The sequence below is a fragment of the Mobula hypostoma genome, chromosome 27 (assembly GCF_963921235.1).
Source record: "Mobula hypostoma chromosome 27, sMobHyp1.1, whole genome shotgun sequence".
Taxonomy (NCBI): Eukaryota; Metazoa; Chordata; class Chondrichthyes; order Myliobatiformes; family Myliobatidae; genus Mobula; species Mobula hypostoma.
The window spans coordinates 21,160,174-21,179,003 of record NC_086123.1 but is presented as its reverse complement, the minus strand read 5'-3'; the positions used below and the strand labels follow the sequence as shown (position 1 = coordinate 21,179,003).

The following is an 18,830-nucleotide window of genomic DNA, read 5'->3' as shown; positions in this document are numbered from 1 at the left end:
TTCATTGTGTTATCAAAGTACGTATGCAGAATACAACTCAGACATTTATCTTTTCCAGATAGCCATAAAATACAGAGAGCCATTGTAGTAGAAAGAAAGACATCAACCTCCTCATCCTCTTCCTCGCACTAAAGCTAACAGATCAGAATATAAAAATCCCAAACTCCGAACCCACATATGGATGTTGTAGATGCTACCTTCATTGCTTAAAAGTTAGCCATTTGCTAATCCACTGTCGTGCCTTTTGGTGAAGGCCACTAATTTATCAACTTGTTCTTCAGATCTCTGTAGCTTCTTTTGTTTAAAGACCAGACCCTCGGCTGGGATCGAATAACTTCACTTTCCATCTTAAAAGAAGTAGTGAAGTGGGTGGAGGGAGCCAAGACAAGACCCACTGAAATAAAAACATGTTTTTGTGGGACAGCAATAATACGGACCGAATGTTAATCCCTTCAATTTATTCCTGAAAAAAAATGTCACTAATAGATTTTTCACGACCCAGGTAGTTTGACCTGATAAGGCAAAATCAAAACAGAGTTACAACACGCTGTCCTCATGTTACAGATAAATTGCTGGTTTTTAACAAAGCATACAATAATTTTATTTGATTTGATACAGCTTCTCATCAGCATCGTCATGTACAAGTGATGAGATTTTCACAGCATAAATTGTGAACAATTAAGCACATTGTTGTAGAAATCCAGGAGAGATGTTGAAAGAAATTGATTTGGAAGCTCTTTGTCTTTAACAAAAGACAGAATTCAATATTTTTGAATAGATGCAAGGGGTAAAAACATACAATTTAGAATAAGCAAACAATGAGTTAACACTAGTGGATCAGTAACACTGCAACGTTGTGATATTGTCTCACTCACGTGACATTAATCAACAGCAATAAAATGCAAAAAGGAAAATGAATGAAAATGAGTCAAAAGAACAATTTCAAAATGCTAGAGGAACTCAGCAGTCCAGGCAGCATCTATGGATAACAGCAAAATAAACAGATAATGTTTCAGGCCCAGACCCTTCATTAGGACCTGACTTCAGCAGAAGAAGGGTCTTGGCCCAAAACGTCGACTGTTTTTTCTTCTCCATAGATGCTACCTGGCCTGCTGAGTTCCTCCAGCATTTTGTGTGTATTGCTTTGGATATCCAGCATCTGCAGAATTTCTCATCTTTGCAAGAGAAGAAATTGTGAGATTTACGAGGAATCTCAGAAGTGATCTTAAGTGCCCCAAGGATCACTTGAATTAAAACAACAAGTATTTTCAACAGATAATGGAAGCCATACCTCTTGGGAATAAAGTGATGACCCAATAGAAATTGAGCAAAATAAGAAATCTGGCTCAATGGTGAGATGGAGAAAGAACTTCTACATTATGGACTATATATTCAGTCAACAGCACACTTTTGACATTATTTTGTCAGACTATTAACTTGGAAATCTTACCTCGGCCTGGAAGGTCTTTAAGAGAGGTGCGACCATTTCTCTAATCTCCTGAAATACAAAGTTTAAAGATAAACTTGTAACAATGTCCTCCAACACAAATGCACCCGTGCTAATTAGACATTTGACCCAATGTTCCGCCTTTGCATCAGAGTTCGTGAAGCATAAGTCAACAATGAAAATGCTTGCTTAGGCTCAAATCCCAAGGTTGTGCAAATAATAGCATTGCAAATCTATTGTTCCTTGAGTTAGCCAAGGAAAGACAATCAATTTGGTGAATTTATTTCTTCTGTTGCACAAGGGGAAAAGTGCTATGAAATCAAAATAGGAGAGGTTTCAACTGGTTTCATTCCTTTTAAAAAAGGTGGAAGGCTAGCAGTATTCCTCTAACAGGTTAACAGACATGGACAACCCTAAGATGCAGTACTGTGTAAAAGTCTTGCACACCCTAGATTTTTATATGGTTTCAGTTGGTATGACATTCACAGAGCCCTGATCTCGACTTCAGTGAGGCTGTCTGGGATTACCTGGAGAGCCAGAAACAAGCGAGATATCCAAAGTCTGTGGAAGAACTGTGGCAAGTTCTACCAACTGAATTTTTTTTATAAAGTTAAACTATAGTGTACCTTAAGTGAATTGATGCAGTTGGAACGGTCAAAGGTGGTCATGCCAAATATTGATTTGATTGAGTGTTTTTTTTTCCTGTGTACTGCTCTTTATAGTAAATATATGATTTTTTTTGAACTTCTTAATTTCATTAGTTTTGAAATCATCGCTTTACAGTTTTTTTAAACATGTACCCAAGACATTTTCCTCCACAGTACAGTACTGTATAAAAGAAGTGAGAAAGTTACTTCTTTGCTAACTTTGCACGTATACCAGCAGTAGAGCAAACATTATCTCTCCTGTTAAACTGCATCACAATGGCAAAGGACAAATATTACTGCTCAGCACCCAAGAAAGGGAAATATGGATCATGTGAATAATACCCAATTTCAGCAAGGTGCTTCAGGGTAAAATAAAAAGATGGCACAAGTAAATATGCCAATCAGAAGTAAAAGAACACAGCTCTCAAGTTAGTTGCACAAGTCAATGCTGGCACAACATGCAGTCAACACAATTGCATAGCCTCATTTAACACACACACAAAAAAAATCTAAACTTCTCACAAATGCTCGAGGATAATTTAAACACTGAAGTAGAGCTTAGTATAGCTTAGTTAAGAAATGTTCTTCAAGAGTCGTAGGAGGTAAAGAGACAGAGACCAGCGTTCGAGGGGTGTGAATTTGGAAGGCTATTTTGAGTGGACATAGAGTGAAATGGCTGGTTGGAAAAGCAAGGTCAAAAAGAAATCAGAGAAAGATACAACAGAGGATCAGCCCACTTAATCTGTGCTGACTGCAATGCACATCTATGCTAATCCCATTTGCTTGTATTAGGCCCATATATCTCCACGTCTTCCCTTGTCCACAGGCCTTTTCAATATTGCAGATGTACGTGCCTACACTGCCTCCACTGGCAGCTTGTTCTGGAGAAGCCCCAATGAGAATCTCTACGTACATCGAGAAACTGAGTAAAGATACGTCAATAAAGCCAAGTGTGAAAAGCTGCAAAGACAGACAGCTGTTTTGAACAACTCAGTTCTTCACGCTTTCATGTCATTGTGAAAAATAACCCAAGCTCTTCACGAAAATAACTGGCGCATGTACAACATTCATTTCCACAAAGTATGTCTTTCAGGCAGAGACCAAGTTAAACAAGCCTCCAAATTCAATTGGTGTCATTGCAAAATAGTTTTCAAGAACTGATCCAAGCAGTCTTAAGTGGCAGTTGGCTGGGTCATATGATGTTTACGTCTCAGTTCCAGCTTTCCCCCTTCACACTGAGGCTTCCATTACCACCAAACAATGTGTGACACAGCTTAAAGCAACAACCTCCTGGCAATGCAATAAACAATCTCATAAAAATTCTGTGCAAACGTCAGCAGGTCACAACGACCTTGAGATCATGGGGGCACTATATTTTGATCAGCAATACAAACTAAAGTTAGGGCTGGTTTATACCCTTAACACTGCTTTGCTCAACAACGTTCAAGCAAAGCACCATCAAATGGCTACAAGCTTCCACATGGCCACTAGTGACTTTGCCTTTGAACCCTTTACGAACTGCAGAGCCAGATCAAATGATGTAAATTCACACTTCTAACTTTCCACACCCACACTGAGCTTGCATTAACACCATTTATTAAATAACAGTGCTTCAAAGCATCTCCAGAGTTAGAAGTCAAATTCTGGTTTGTATATGTGTGGTGCACACACTTAAAAAAAACACATATATGCATGTGTGTAAAATATATAGAGGGGCATCCTTTTAGAATGGAGATTAGGAGGAATTTCTTCAGCCAGAGAGTGGTGAATCTGTGGAATTTATTGCTACAGGCAGCTGTGGAGGCCAAGTCTTTATGTATATTTAAGACAGAGGGTGATAGATTCTTGATTAGTCAGGGCATGAAGGGATAAGGGAAGAAGGCAAGGGACTGGAGCCATGATGGAATAGCAGAACAGACTTGATGGGCTGAATGGCCAAATTCTACTCCTCAATTTCAAGATTGTTTAATTCATTTCCAGTACACGTGGAGAGGAGAACAAAATAATTGTTACTCTGGAACACCAAAAAACACAAACACAATAATTATTTTTAAAAATCACAATATAAATACATAAGGAAGCTTATATACATGGATTGATTGTACGTTCATAAAGTGACACTAGGCACAGGAGTGTCTGAACGCAAAGTGGCTGACGAGAGCATACATATACATATCATATACTAGTGTCACTGGTGCGCTCTTGTGTGGCCATTAGATACTAAACCATGCTTAGAGCGAACAGCTTTTAAATAGTGACAGTTTTGTGTGTTTGTGTTCAAAAAGCAATGATGTCTGTCACTGATAGTTGGCGAGAAATAAGCAGCAAGACAACTTAGAACTGTTTTGCTCACTATGGTTTCAAGCATTCAGTGTCAGAGATGCCAGAAACAGCTGGGAGTGAAAATGAAATGATTTCACTACTTCAACGAGTTAGGACCTATGAAGAGTTTGAAGGCATCAACAATCATTTTGAATGGTCCAATGAAAAGGAAGATTTGGAGGATGAAATCTTCGAAAGCATTGCATCAGGATAGTTTATTATCTGCGCTAGGTGTCTGCGCTAATTTTGTTCATTTATAGTCAATCAAGAGAACAGGACAGTGTGTTGGTTGTCGTATCTGACAATGGCAGTAAAACCTGTACAGGAGAGGTTTTAAAGTGGAAAAGCCATTGCACTGGGAAGGTTCCACTTCCTCGATCTCAGAAGTCCGGGCCTAGTGGTATGAGTAGTCGTCACAAACTGAGGCCTTCCTTGGTTGCAGCGGATAGCCAGGACTACTTCTGTGCTTTATCATGCCCTTTGCTCCCCATGAAGAGTTGCAGAACTGTCTTCTTGGCCATTAGATCTCAATGTTGATTTCATCCGCCCAGTCTACCAGAGCTAACTTCATACGCTAGGGCAGGCATGCCCCTATCTCACCAGGGTATTAGGCTCTCTGGCTACCCTCACCTGCTTTAGCCCACCTGTCGAAGTGGTGTACGGGGTGCGTTTGCTGTCGCATGCTTGGAGCCACAGGTGAGTGGTGAGTGCCTGGTGGGGACCAAAAGTGAGTGAGCTGCCCCAGAATGGACACGACAAGCCCCTTCACCGGAGGTGCTTCCCCTCTGGAAGCACCAGTGAGTCATTCTGTTTTATAATCAATAAACCAATTGTTTGGAATCAAATGACCTTGTCTGGTGTCTCAGGGCTGGGTGAGTCTGCTCCTGCACCATCTCTGGCACTCGTTCCCTGCCATCCGTCCTACATCTAGCCCACAGCACCCTACCCGCACCATTCCCAACATCCCTCCCATGGTGCCCCACCGTGGATTCCCAACATCCTTCCCACGACGCCCCACCCGCACCATTCCCAACATCTCTCCCATGCTGCCCCACCATGGATTCCCAACATCCTTCCCATGACACCCCACCTGTACCATTCCCAACATCTCTCCCATGCTGCCCCACCATGGATTCCCAACATCCCTCCCATGACACCCCACCTGCACCATTCCCAACATCTCTCCCACGATGCCCCACCATGGATTCCCAACATTCCTCCCACGATGCCCCACCCGCACCATTCCCAACATCTCTCCCATGCTGCCCCACCATGGATTCCCAACATCCCTCCCACGATGCCCCACCCGCACCATTCCCAACATCTCTCCCATGCTGCCCCACCATGGATTCCCAACATCCTTCCCATGATGCCCCACCTGCACCATTCCCAACATCTCTCCCATGCTGCCCCACCATGGATTCCCAACATCCCTCCCATGACACCCCACCTGCACCATTCCCAACATCTCTCCCATGCTGCCCCACCTGCCCACGATGCCCCACCATGGATTCCCAACATTCCTCCCACGATGCCCCACCCGCACCATTCCCAACATCTCTCCCATGCTGCCCCACCATGGATTCCCAACATCCCTCCCACGATGCCCCACCCGCACCATTCCCAACATCTCTCCCATGCTACCCCACCCGCCCACAATGCCCCACCATGGATTCCCAACATCCCTCCCATGACGCCCCACCTGCACCATTCCCAACATCTCTGCCATGCTGCCCCACCCGCCCACGATGCCCCACCATGGATTCCCAACATCCCTCCCACGATGCCCCACCCGCACCATTCTCAACATTCTTTGCTCCTGCTAGATTCACAAACTTACTCTCCACTCCACGTTGATGAATACGGTGCTGTGCAAAAGCCTTAGGCACCCTAGTTATATACATGTGCCTGAAAATTTTCAACAGTACTGTATGCCCTGAGGTTTGTTGTTCTGTGGCTGTTTAAGCGGAATAGTGAGGCACTATTCATAGTTCAGAAATCTGACAGCACGGGAAGAAGCTGTTCTAAAACGTTGACAGTGAGCACAGGAATTGGTTTTATAGTTACCCGGATGATGTGGAAGTTCAGAGGGCCTCACTGGCCTGGACTGAATCTTGCTAGAAAGTGTCTAAGTCTAGTGTGATGTGCCATCAGTTAGACAGGACATTCAACTTTGACAGGACAATCCTTCGTATGATCTGATTTCCTCCCACCGTCCACTATTAGTGGGCTGATCAGTCATTGTAAATTGTCCTGTGACTAGGCTGGGGTTAAAGAGGATGGTGTGGCTCACTGGGCTGGAAGGGTCTGTTCTGAGTTGTGTCTCTAAATAAAAATTAAAATCAATAAACATTCTTCTACCTTGGGACTGTAACCTGGTGAAAGTCAGACCCAGAAAGAGGAGAGGCGGAGAAGGAAAAATTTGCAGAAGAAACCAGCAATTTAAAGACAGATTAGCTAGCTCCAGAAGTGAAGCTTTGAACTAATGATCATCATTTGTGCTGGGGGGGAAAAAAAAATCAGTGATCGTGAGGATTGATGAGATCAGGGTCACTAATGTAACAAATCTGAATCAAGTGACACAGAATGGAAATCTCGACACTTCTACTCTACAATTCCAGGTCTGAACATCATCATTCATTTAAACCACCAAGTGCTAGACCCCAATTTGACAAAACTATAGAAAAGTACAATTGCCATTGGCTCCTCAGCCAAACACAAGACAAGCACAATATACATCAAAGTTGCTGGTGAACGCAGCAGGCCAAGCAGCATCTCATCTTCCCTAGGGGTACACCATTTTGGCACTACACCAAAGCAGTCATTAATAAGGAAGCCTTGTACCTTACAGCTATTGGTCCATGTTGTGGAGAGGGTAGAGGATGGCACTTCTGCAGAATGAGGGGCAGGAGGAGGGAGAGTGGTAGTGAGGCGACAGAGCACTAACTAGAAAAGGATCTCTTGGTAACCTTTCCTTCAGTAACCCACAGACAGGTATCATACCAAGAAGATGAACACTAATTTGGTGTTCAAACGATATTCCTTCCTGCTAGGCTCAGGTCTCATTGAATAAAAATTTAAACCAGTGGAAAATATTCTCCTTTTTGGAAAACCAAGCCTAACTGAACAGATACATATTCTGGCTAACTTAGGCACGTTTCAAACCATTAATTTACAATTAACACTCCATTTTTCTGCGACTTACTGAAACGTTAAGGATTGGTTAGCTATTTGCATTAGAGTGATGTACCTCTGGCACATTTCTTTTGAATTCTCGGCTCAGTTCTATTAGACGCTTGTGAGATTGTTCGCTCTCTTCCTGTCGAGCTGCTAGTTCTGAGGCAACTGCGTTCAGCTCCTTCTGTAAATGAGATAAGAGACATGGCAAGTTATTACTGGGGAGGTTAAAAGTCTGCTTAAAAAGTTTAACACAAGGCAGGCCCCAACTAGTACTGATGCTGAGCTGCCAGAAAGGATGAGGAGTAAGAATCAATGGAAGTCTTTTAGATGATCAGATATTTTAGATAATCAGATGTTCAAGATAAATCAGTCTTCACCTGCAGAGCTTTATCACTAACCAATCGCTAAGATGCTTCAGGGACTGAATTTAGTTGAAAACTACACCAGTGAGCTGCACTAACTCAGTATAAATTAGTAGATTTTTTTTTAAAAAGCATCACAGTTGAGAAGCAACCACCAGTTTTGCTGCCTGCTTAGTTGGTCAAAGTGATTAGACGCTATGACCAACAGAAAAATTCCAATCATTGACTCTGGTGCAAGGTCATCGAATCTCGGCTGGGCTGTGTAAAAGATGGCAGCAAGTATTCTGGGGAAGGAGAATAACATTTCAGGGCATCTGCTCCAGAACGAAATTCTGAACCCTCAGTTGGAAGGACAAGGTTTGGTTCAGTCTCATAATTGTCATTAATACTTCAGGTGTGGGCTTTGGCCACTTGGGTGTCCTGACATAAATACTGTCCATCCCTCAGCAAGGAATCAATAATGGAGGGTGAAGATGGAAGAACATGTTTAGGTGGAGGGTGAGCACACACAAGGGGAGAGAATGAAGTGAAATAAAGTATTCAGGAACATAAATAAAGAATTTATATTCATCAGAAAATTCATGAATTCCAACTTCACACAATTTGAAAAAATGTCATTCAACTTGATGTGGTGTTTCTTTGTCTATACCACATTGTGAAGTATACAGCCATTATAAAATATTCATAAAACAAATGAAAGTGTTCAGCTATCATTTGCATCAACTGCTAAACACAGCAGGATCAGGAATTATGACAGATTATATAGTTCAAACCACAGAAACAAAGTGAATTTCAAACTTAAACGAATCAATCACAAGAAATAGCATTTTGCCACTGAGAAATTTAACGGATGCATGAAAAAGTTGTTCTATCTGCAAATTACTTTTAAAATGTGAATATAAAATATTGTTTCTCTATGGCTTTTGGAACATTATAATATCATTCTTGAATCACCTTATCCCAATGGAGCTAATTTTGTTTGATGTCTCAATTGTCAAATGGCTTTCTACATGATTAAGCATCCTTTCCATACTTTATTTAGCAAGTGATCTAATAGTCTTACTATGGTGTTATTTTTATTTCATTTTTATTTATTTATTGAGATACAGTGTGGAATAGGCCCTTCTGGGCCTTCGAGCCACATCACCTAGTGACCCCCAATTTAACCCTAGGGCAACCACAGGACAACTTATAAAGACCTATTAAGCTACAATCCAGTAAGTTTTTGGACTGCGAGAGGAAACCTACGCAGTCATGAGAGAAAATACAAACTACTTACTGTCAGTGGTGGGAATTGAACCAGGGTCACTGGCACTGTAAAGCATTGTGCTAACCACTACACTACTGTGCTGCCCACACAGATAATCACACTCGTATGTAGGCAATGCTCCACAGTTTCTGCTAATTCCAATCGGAAATGTTCCAAGAAATATGCAAATAGTCAATATAACTGATCAAAATAGCAGGTCTGTGAAATTATTCTCCCAGTTACCAATCAGGAGTGTTTGCATTAAACAACTCAGACAGAGATTAGTTTTCTATAATCAGTATTATTCAGTTGAACAGGCAGTAAGAATCTTTACAGAAATATTAGTTCAACCTTCATAAACAAAATGTTGGGTGGGAGAATTTCATAAAAAGGCAACATTTAGATTGCTGCTACTTTTGAAGCCTTTTCCTGCAAACATCAATACTCCAGAAACACAGCTTGACAGGAAAGTTTAAGCCTGTTCATTATATGCCATGGCAACATTGCACACCATGCATCTATTAAGCTATGTATGAAGTTACAAGGTGTGAAATGAATTCAGCTATAGATAATTACTGGCAGGAAATAAGATGACTTTAAAGAATTAATGAGTAAACTGTATAAAGATGTAAGCTTGGAAGATTAAAAATTAAAATCAGCATTAGAAGTGAGCTCCATCAAAAGGAGATCCTTCAGGGACCTGGCCAATGCCTCGATGGGTTTAACCAGTGCAAGGCTGGCTGGGAAGCTCAGTTTCTAATTGCCGCACATTGACGGCGAAGGATAACACAAATCCTTCAACCAATCCTGGCTTCCTAGGCATGGAAATCACCAAAGAAGATATTCATTATGCAGCCAAAGCCTGCTGGGAAGACACTCAGGGGCCATTTTATTAGGAAGTGGAGCCGAATCTGGTGCGGTCTGCTGCTGTAACCCATCTACTTCAAGGTTCAACATGTTGTGCATTCAGAGATGCTCTTCTGCACACCACTGTTGTGCCTTGTAGTTATCTGAGTTACTACTGCCTTCCTGTCAGCCTGATCCAGTCTGGCTATTCTCCTCTCATTAACAAGGCATTTTCACCCGTAGAACTAGCATTCACTGGATGTTGTCTGCTCTTCACACCATTCTCTGTAAACTCTAGAGACTGAGAACTCGTCAGAATCCCAGGAGATCAGCAGCTTCTGAGATACTCAGATCACCCCATCTGGCACCAACAATCATTCCACGGTCAAAGTCACTCAGATCACATTTCTTCCTCATTCCGATGTTTGGTCTGAACAACAGTGGAACCTCTTAACCATCTCTGCATGCTTTTATGCATTGAGTGCTGCCACATGATTGGCTGATTAGAGATTTGCATTAATGAGCAGGTATACAGATGTACCTAATAAAATGGCCAATGAGCGAACATGAATGTCAAGCAAAGCCAAGAGTAGGCCAGGCTTCCTCGTCCCTATCAAGGAACAATCCACCAACAAGTACAAGGAAGGCTCACACTTCTCAAAATGGTGGAATGGGTGAAGCAGAGGGGTAATGCGCTCCCATAAATTACAACTCCAAGATGTCTTTGGAAAAGGGGGAGGGGGCAGAACGAGAGCTCTTCTAATGAAGGACAATGGTCTCTCTCCTCTGACAAGTTCCTTGACTCACAAGGGAGCAGCAAGAATCTAAATAATGCCATTTATCCCCACCAAAAAACAAATGGTAACCCATTCACAGCCACGTTTCCCTCCGTTCCACGCAGCGACTAATTGCAATCAACAGCAGATATCTGACACAGCGACAGCATCAGCAAAATTGTTGCTGAGAGCACAGAATCTTTGTCTAAAAATAATCAGACATTCTGCGCACTGCTGTTTGTTATAATGGTAATCGATGCTGGGGGCTTTAGATTCCATCAATTTATAGATCTCTACTATTCTGCCTCGCGATTGTGTTCCGCGCACACTGCCAAGGCCGTGCAAGGCACTGGATGATGAAGATAAGCTCAGATCCCAATCAGGCACCCTTTATCAGCTCTCTGCTTTCTGCAATGCAAAGATGGCTTGAACACACAAAGATTAGTTTACCTGCTGCGATGTCAAATTTAAGAGTATTGATCAATAAATCAAATCACACAAAATCAATCAGCCAATCAGACAAGCCTAGCAAATCCATTATTGCTGTTTCCCAGAGGCGGCAGCCAGAGCACGAATTCCATCTAAACTGCATTTCCTGGCGCGCTGCCAACCACTCGTCCGTCTAATAGACTCGGCAGTAGACGAACACAAACCCAGCAGAACAGCAATAAATTTCTCATCAAATAGCAGATACAGACATGAGATGAACATCTGCTCTGCTCCGACAAAGCCTTTGTGCTCAAACTGAAATAAATAGTATCTGCAGGCTGTGCCTGACAGACCACCCCAAAAGGCAACCTTATCCCGGTCCACAGCAGCAAACAGGAACAATCCCTCCGTTACTCCAATTGGTTCATTTAAACTGACTGAAATTCTCTTCCTTCCAAAGTGGAATCAAATTCGAACAGTTGCTGGATCCAGGCAGTCAATAAACGTTCCATCTAGGGACTGGCACTAGTCAGGAAATGGGACACAGACCTTTTTGTAGTTCTCATCAAGCAGTGATGACCTTAAAAAAAAACAAATGCCGTAATGTGCTTACCAATAAGACCCAACTGCACTAGAAAAGACTTTGAACAAATTGCTTCCCACTAGGAAAGGACCTGATTGATTAAAAGCCCTGTTGTACTCAAAAGTTGTTCTGCACTAAATCCACTACAGGTTCAGCTGTGCCATCACACGCATTCACACCAGCATGGGAAAAAGCGAGGGGGGGGGGAGGGCAGGGGAGAAATCAATCATCCATCTGAAGTCTAACCCTTGAGTCCTACTTCTCTGATGTCTGGAGGCCCAACTTCGTGTAGCGGCTGCATTTCACACTACAGCTGCTCAACTCTACAAATGAAGAGTGTTGGTGTGGATATGATGCGAGCCAAGCTCAAGTTGCGTGCCTTGCTAATTTCTAAAGACAGTGTAGAGCAGGGGTTCCCAAGCATTTTTAAGCCATAGAACCCTGCCCCCAGGATGGGAACCCCCTGGTGTAGAGAAAGCAACTGCTGGATCTCGCCGTCCTGATGAAGGGTCTCGGCCTGAAACGTCGACTGCGCCTCTTCCTATAGATGCTGCTTGGCCTGCTGCGTTCACCAGCAACTTTGATGTATGTTGCTTGAATTTCCAGCATCTGCAGAATTCCTGTTGTTTGCTGGATCTAGATTTGGTTTGAGGAGACTTTGATATTTCACTAAAAGCACTTGCAAGTTTCTGCAGAGCATGGAGAGCATTCTGACTGGCTACGTCACTGTCTGATATGGGGGGAGCCACTGCACAGGATCAAAGTAAGCTGCAGAGCATTGTACAATTAGTCAGCTCCATCATGGGCACCAGCCTACGAAGTATCCAGGACATCTGCAAAGAGCGGTGCCTTAAAAAGGCAGTGTCCGTCATTAAGGACCCCTCATCACCCAGGATGTGCCTCTGCTCATTGCTACCTCCAGCATTTTGTGTGTCATACCCTCTTCTCACCGCTACCATCAGGTAGGAGGTACAGAAGCCTGAAGACACACACTCAGTGATTCAGGAACAGCTTCTTCCCTTCTGCCATTCGATTTCTGAATGGACATTGAACCCATGAACACTACCTCACAAATTCTTTTTTTGCACTGCATATTTTAACTATTTTATATATTCATACTCTAATTCACAGTTTTTTCCCTCTATTATTATGTATTGCATTGTACTGCTGCCTCAAATCAAGAAATTTCACAACATTTGCCGGCGATAATAAACCTGATTCTGATTTGGATCCTGTCAAAATCTAATCCAGATTATTAGGTAGTGGTTATATCATACTCATCTGAAGCGCAGAGCATCCAAATACATTTCGCAGGTAAAAATATTTTCAGGTTTGGACAAAAGTGGCAGCAAACCTGTGCGCCACAAGGTCCTATAAACAGCAATTTAGAAAGAGTCGAAATGCCCTGGCAGTGCTGGCCGGCGGTTAAGTGTCGGTAAGGGGCACAGAGCTTCTGTAGCTTGCTCTGAAACAACAGGGTCTTTTGGAAGGTGACGTTTCATGAGGAACCGACATCGCAGGTGCCACAGCACCCACACTGCTCTCCGGGATGTGGTTGGAATCCCGAGCCACGAGAGGCACACTCTGAGGTAAGCTTTCCGTTAGGGTGCACAGTTTGGAGTTCTGCTGACAAAAGTACTAAATCAAAATCACCCAATGCTTCAAGTATTAAAGGAGCAAAGTTAAAAGTCCAAAACCAATAATAGCAGTTTATATTTTTAAAAAATCAGAAACACTGAAAGGCACCCCGACAACTAGAACTGGAGAGGAGACAAGCATCAGACTTTTGACTGGACATTGAACCCATGAACGCTAATTTTCCCCTCTTGTTGCACTACTTATTTAACTTCTTAAAAAGAATATATATACACTTCTTCCCATTATTTACAGTTTTATCATGTATTGCATTGTAATGCTGCCACATATCAACAAATTTCATGACATACGCCAGTGATATTAAACCTGATTCTGGTTCTGGTAAATGTGATGATGAAAAGCTGGGCTTTGAGAACAATTGGCAAGCATCTGGCTGAAAGATGGGCCCTGGGTGCTGAAAGTTTTATTGCTCACGAAGGAAAACCAACAGGAGTTATGAACATACGGTACAAAAAAAGAACTCTGGATCAATGTAAGTGGCTAGCAGATAGGGTAAGGTGACGTGGTAAAGGAACAGGAAGACACAGGTGCAGATTTTACACTCGAGGTATTGGAGAGCCAGACCGTAAGATACAGGAGCAGAATTAGGCCACTCGGTCCATCAAGTCCAGCATTTCATCATGGTTGATCCATTTTCCCCTCAACCCCAATCTTCAGCCTTCTCTCCTCCCCTTCGTGCCCTGACCAATCAAGAATCTATCGACCTCTGCCTAAAATATTACCAATGACCTGGCCTCCACAGCTGCCTGTGGCAATGAATTCCACCCCCGGCTAAAGAAATTCCTCCTCACCTCCGTTCTATAAGGAGGCCCCTCTATTCCGAGACTGTGTCCTCCCCGTCCCCCACGGTAGGAAACACCCTCTCCACATCTACTCTATCGAGCGAATACAAGCTGGAACGACCAAACAGTGCAGTGTGACAAAATAAAATTCAAATAACATGGAGGGTAATGGAAGGCTAGTTAAGGCAGTCAATGGGATAGCGAAATGATGCAATGGCAAAAGGACTGATAAGATAGCCTAGAGTTGTGTACCACCATAGAATAAACAGTGCTGGTGATTGGTTAGTGGTGCGTTTGAGCCAAGTTATGACTTAAAAGGGCTACTACACTTTGTTTTGAAAATGCTGGACTCTCTAAAATTTAAGTCAATCTGCATTCATTACCACTAATTTTCCCCCAGGAGATTTTTCTAGTTAAGATGGGACCTTTAATTTCCGTCATACATGGGAGCAAACAGCTTACATTCAGCATTAAATGAACAATAAGCACATAAAACAATGCTACAACTCACTATGCAATTATGTGATTTCAGTTCAAAGTTCTCTCCCTCGTGCTTACCGAGGGTTAAATAATGTTTTCAATTCCCGGAGTCTAGGTGCCAATAATCGCAATGTTCTTTCACATAAGAAAATGTGAGGGAAAAAAAACCTCCAAAAGTGAAAGTGTTCATAGATATAATTCAACTAGAAACTTACTTGGACACGGTGACTTCGTAAACACTCACCTACACATTAGGAACTTGCACAAAGCCAAGAGAAACTCTGGTCATTTTAACTGCGCGATTTGATGGGTTGCTTGCTGAGCGGAGAAGCCATAAATCTGACGATGTCACAATATGCCAGAGTACGGTAGGACGATGAGCAACTGTGAACATGTTTATGCAAATAGCACTGATGCACTGATCCAGAAGCAGATTTTAGCGAGCTTTAGCACAGAGGAGAGTGAGAACTTTCACAAGTTTTACTTCCAATCACCAGAAGACTTTCACCTCACTATCCATCAAAATCAGAATCATGTTCAATATCACTGGTGTATGTTGTAAAATTTGTCTCAGTGGCAGCAGTACAATGCAATACACAGTAATAGAGAAAAACGTGAATTACAATAAATATATCTAGTTCAATTAAATAAGCAGTGCAGAAATAAAAATTAAACAAAGTAGTGAGGTAGTGTTCGTGGGTTCAATGTCCATTCAGAAATCTGATGGCAGAGGGGAAGAAGTTGTTCCTGAATCACTGAGTGTGTGCCTTCAGGCTCCTGTACGTCCTTCCTCATGGTAGTGATGAGAAGAGGGCATGTCCTGGATGATGGGGGCCCTGAATGACGGACGCCGCCTTTATGAGGCAGCGCCCCTTGAAGACGTCCTGGATACTACGGAGGCTAGCGCCCCCGCAATAGAGAAAACCGTTTCATTTGTCACACGCACGTCGAAGCACATGGTGAAATGCGCCACTTGAGTCAACGACCAATGCAGTCCAAACATGCGCTGGGGGCTGCCTGCAAGTGTCGCCAGCAAGGCATGCCCACAACTTACTAATCCGTACGTCTTAGGAACGTGGAGGAAACCAGAGCCCCCAGTGGAAACCTACATGGTCACAGGGACTTGATCATTATTACAGAACTGAAAGTCCCAGATAACTGATAACTAGGACAACACTTAATTCTTGAAAATAAAAGAACTGCACATACAAAGCAGAAAATGCTAGAAACAGAACAGCTTTCTCTGGGTCCCCCAGTTTCCCCTCACTGCCCAAACACATATCGGGTAGGTTAATTAGTCACTGTAAATTGTCCCTGATTAGATTAGGGCCAAACTGGGTTTGTCATCCCAGAATTGTCCAGAAAGTCCCAGGGACAGATGGCTTTGGAGGTCAGAGTTACTGGAAGAAGAATCACGAGCTTCCAGTGAAGAATGGAAGAACATCCACACCCTGATGACTTCTACAACAAACTGCATTTAGATCGAGACTAAATGCAGCAACACGTCTCAAGGCATTGAAACACCAAATAAAATCTGACAATGAAGTGAGGCAGAAGTGAAGCCACAAAGGGATTTGAAAATGACGACAGTTAAATCGAGGAATTTATTTACTTGAGCTGCAGAAGGTCACCAAGCACTAGAGTGAGAAGGACATTGTGCAGGTTAGGACACAGCAGTAAACTTGTGGATTACCTCAGGTTTATTGAGAGCAGAAGAGAGGTCAAGCAGTGGAGCTTTTGGATGGACACAAGGCAACAAAAAGGCACAGGTGAGGAGTTACTGAGTTGGACAGCATAGAAACAGGATCTTCAGCTGACCATACCCACAATGATCTTTTTGACCATCTACATTCACCCAATTTGTCTGCAATTAGTCCATTTCCTTCCAAATACTTGTTTAAGCGTTTCCATTTAAACACAGTGATTGCACCTGATCCCACTGCCTCAGTTTCTGATATCAACCAGTCTTTGCACAAAAAAAAACTCGCCTCTCAAAACCACTCGAAATCTCCTTCCTCTCACCTTAAAACTTATGCCCTCTTGTTTCTTGGGGAAATTATTCTGTCTACTCCCAACAGTGCCCCCTATGATTTTGTACACCTATCAAGTCACACCTCAGATGCCTCGACTTCAAGGAAATCAACCTCTGCCCACTACTGAAGTCTACCAAGCCAGGTAGCATCCTGGTAAATATCCTCTATATTCTCTGCAGCAAACTGCACACTATGCTGCAAATGTCATCTAACCAGCGTTTTGCAAAGTTGTAACGTCACATTCTAACTTGTATATTCTATGACCCATGAAGGCAACCATGCTATTTGCCTTCTATACCTGCCCCATGTACCTGCGAGGTAACTTTCAAGGAACAATAGACTTAAACCCCAGAGTTCCTCCATTCATCAATATCCCTTAGCACCCAGGTGTAAAATTCAGCAGTAGATGAGCAGAGGTTCCTTGAGGTTGTTATAGCCGGAGGTGGTAATGGGGACAAGCTCCCAGTACTCATTAAATGCTCCCAATGGTGCACACCTCAGATAGCCTCTGACAACCAAGTCCAGCTCCCGGACTTCACGTGTGGCTTAGCTACTAAGCCCAGCAGAACAGTTTCTACTGACAGGAGAAGGGGCAAAGGTGGGTTACTGGCACCTTAAAACCAGTCACTTGGGCAGATGGGGCTCGTCAGCCATGGTTATCTACAAGGAAAGCTCTAATCTCAAAGCTCCACTGCCTTGAGCTACACCCACTCAAGGGGAAGGCTTCGGAAGTAAACCCCAGGGGAAAAGTCCGGAGCTGGGGTCTCTCAGGCAGTCCTATGTTGAGTTCAAATGCTGACTGGCAACTCCTGAGCTGCCACCGGTTCCAAACTGTATCAGTCCCTGCCGTTCCTTTGGGTTCATTAGATGTGTGGAGAGGTGGGGGAGGTTCATTAGATGTGTAGAGAGGTGGGGGAGGTTCATTAGATGTGTGGAGAGGTGGGGGAGGTTCATTAGATGTATGGAGAGGTGGGGGTGAGGGTGGGGGTGAGGGTGGGGGGGGGGCTTGCTACACAGGCAACAGTTTGTACTGCCCAGGCTAGGATGCAACATTCATGGTCAAGGCTGACCGACAGAGGCCTCTCGGATGAGCAGAGGCAAAGGAAAAGCTGAACAACTTCACAGTTGGTAAAAGGTGATCTGGAGGATAGCAGTGATATATGTAGCACAGTGTGTCTTGGGTTGCTATGATACCAAAGTGGCAACCACCTGCTTGAGAGTGTTACTAGGGAAAGGATTGGATTTAGTGGCTAAAGAGCAAACATCCCAATCGAGAATTGAGACAATTATTTCCTCAGTTTGAAATTATGTTGGAAGTCTGCCTTCCTCAACAGTGTAGATTACCAATTAAGTTTTTTTTTAACAAAGCTTTTGAACCGGAACATGCCACCTTTAAAAATTCAGCAAAAGAACAGAACCTCAATAAACATCTTAACACCTAGTTCACTGTTCTTTCATGTTTGGTTGACTGAGCAACGAGATATTTGAAGATCAAGAGCTCACACACAAAATGCTGGAGGAACTTGCACAGCGTCTACAGAGGAGAATAAACAGTTAACAATTTGGGCTGAGACACCCAAATCATCCATCTGAAACAAAGTTTTATAAGGCTGTGGCCTGCTACAGCAGCAGTGAGGCCTGGCTTCGTGTCTTTCATAAAACTTCAGTTCTGAATGCTATTTGCTTACTTTTACTGTTTGCACAATTTTTTCCCCTCTGCGCATTGGGCGTTTAACAGTCTTTTTTTTTCAAAAATAGGTCCTTTTGGGTTTCTTTGTTTTGTGGCTGCCTGTAAGAAGACCAATCTCAAGGTTGTATAATGTAGACATAGTTTGATAATACTTTGACCTTTGAACCTACCAAACTACCAATCAGAGAGAAAGCATGTCACCTTTCTTCCCCAGCATCTGCTCAAGAAGACAAGTGCACACTAAGTCACAGTAAACACACTACACTTCAGGCTGCTGACTGCAAACTTAAACTGAATTCCATTTATTAAGCCAAACTGTTAGAAAAGGTACTGGGGGGGTGGGGAAAT

General features: G+C 43.0%; 1 protein-coding gene across 8 annotated transcripts in view; it reads right to left on the bottom strand.

The window, feature by feature from the left end:
• Positions 1 to 18,830, bottom strand: part of cux2b (cut-like homeobox 2b) — a 351,466-nt gene that overhangs the window by 155,001 nt on the left and 177,635 nt on the right. For 7 of the 8 annotated variants that reach the window (XM_063034539.1, XM_063034536.1, XM_063034537.1 and 4 more), the window contains 2 exons: positions 7,667 to 7,777; positions 1,451 to 1,498 (listed from right to left, as the gene is read on the bottom strand). In XM_063034539.1, coding sequence (XP_062890609.1) covers positions 1,451 to 1,498; positions 7,667 to 7,777 — 159 coding nt within the window. Of the gene's footprint in view, positions 1 to 1,450; positions 1,499 to 7,666; positions 7,778 to 15,003; positions 15,099 to 18,830 lie in introns of those variants that run through there. The other variant, XM_063034542.1, reaches the window with a different exon arrangement.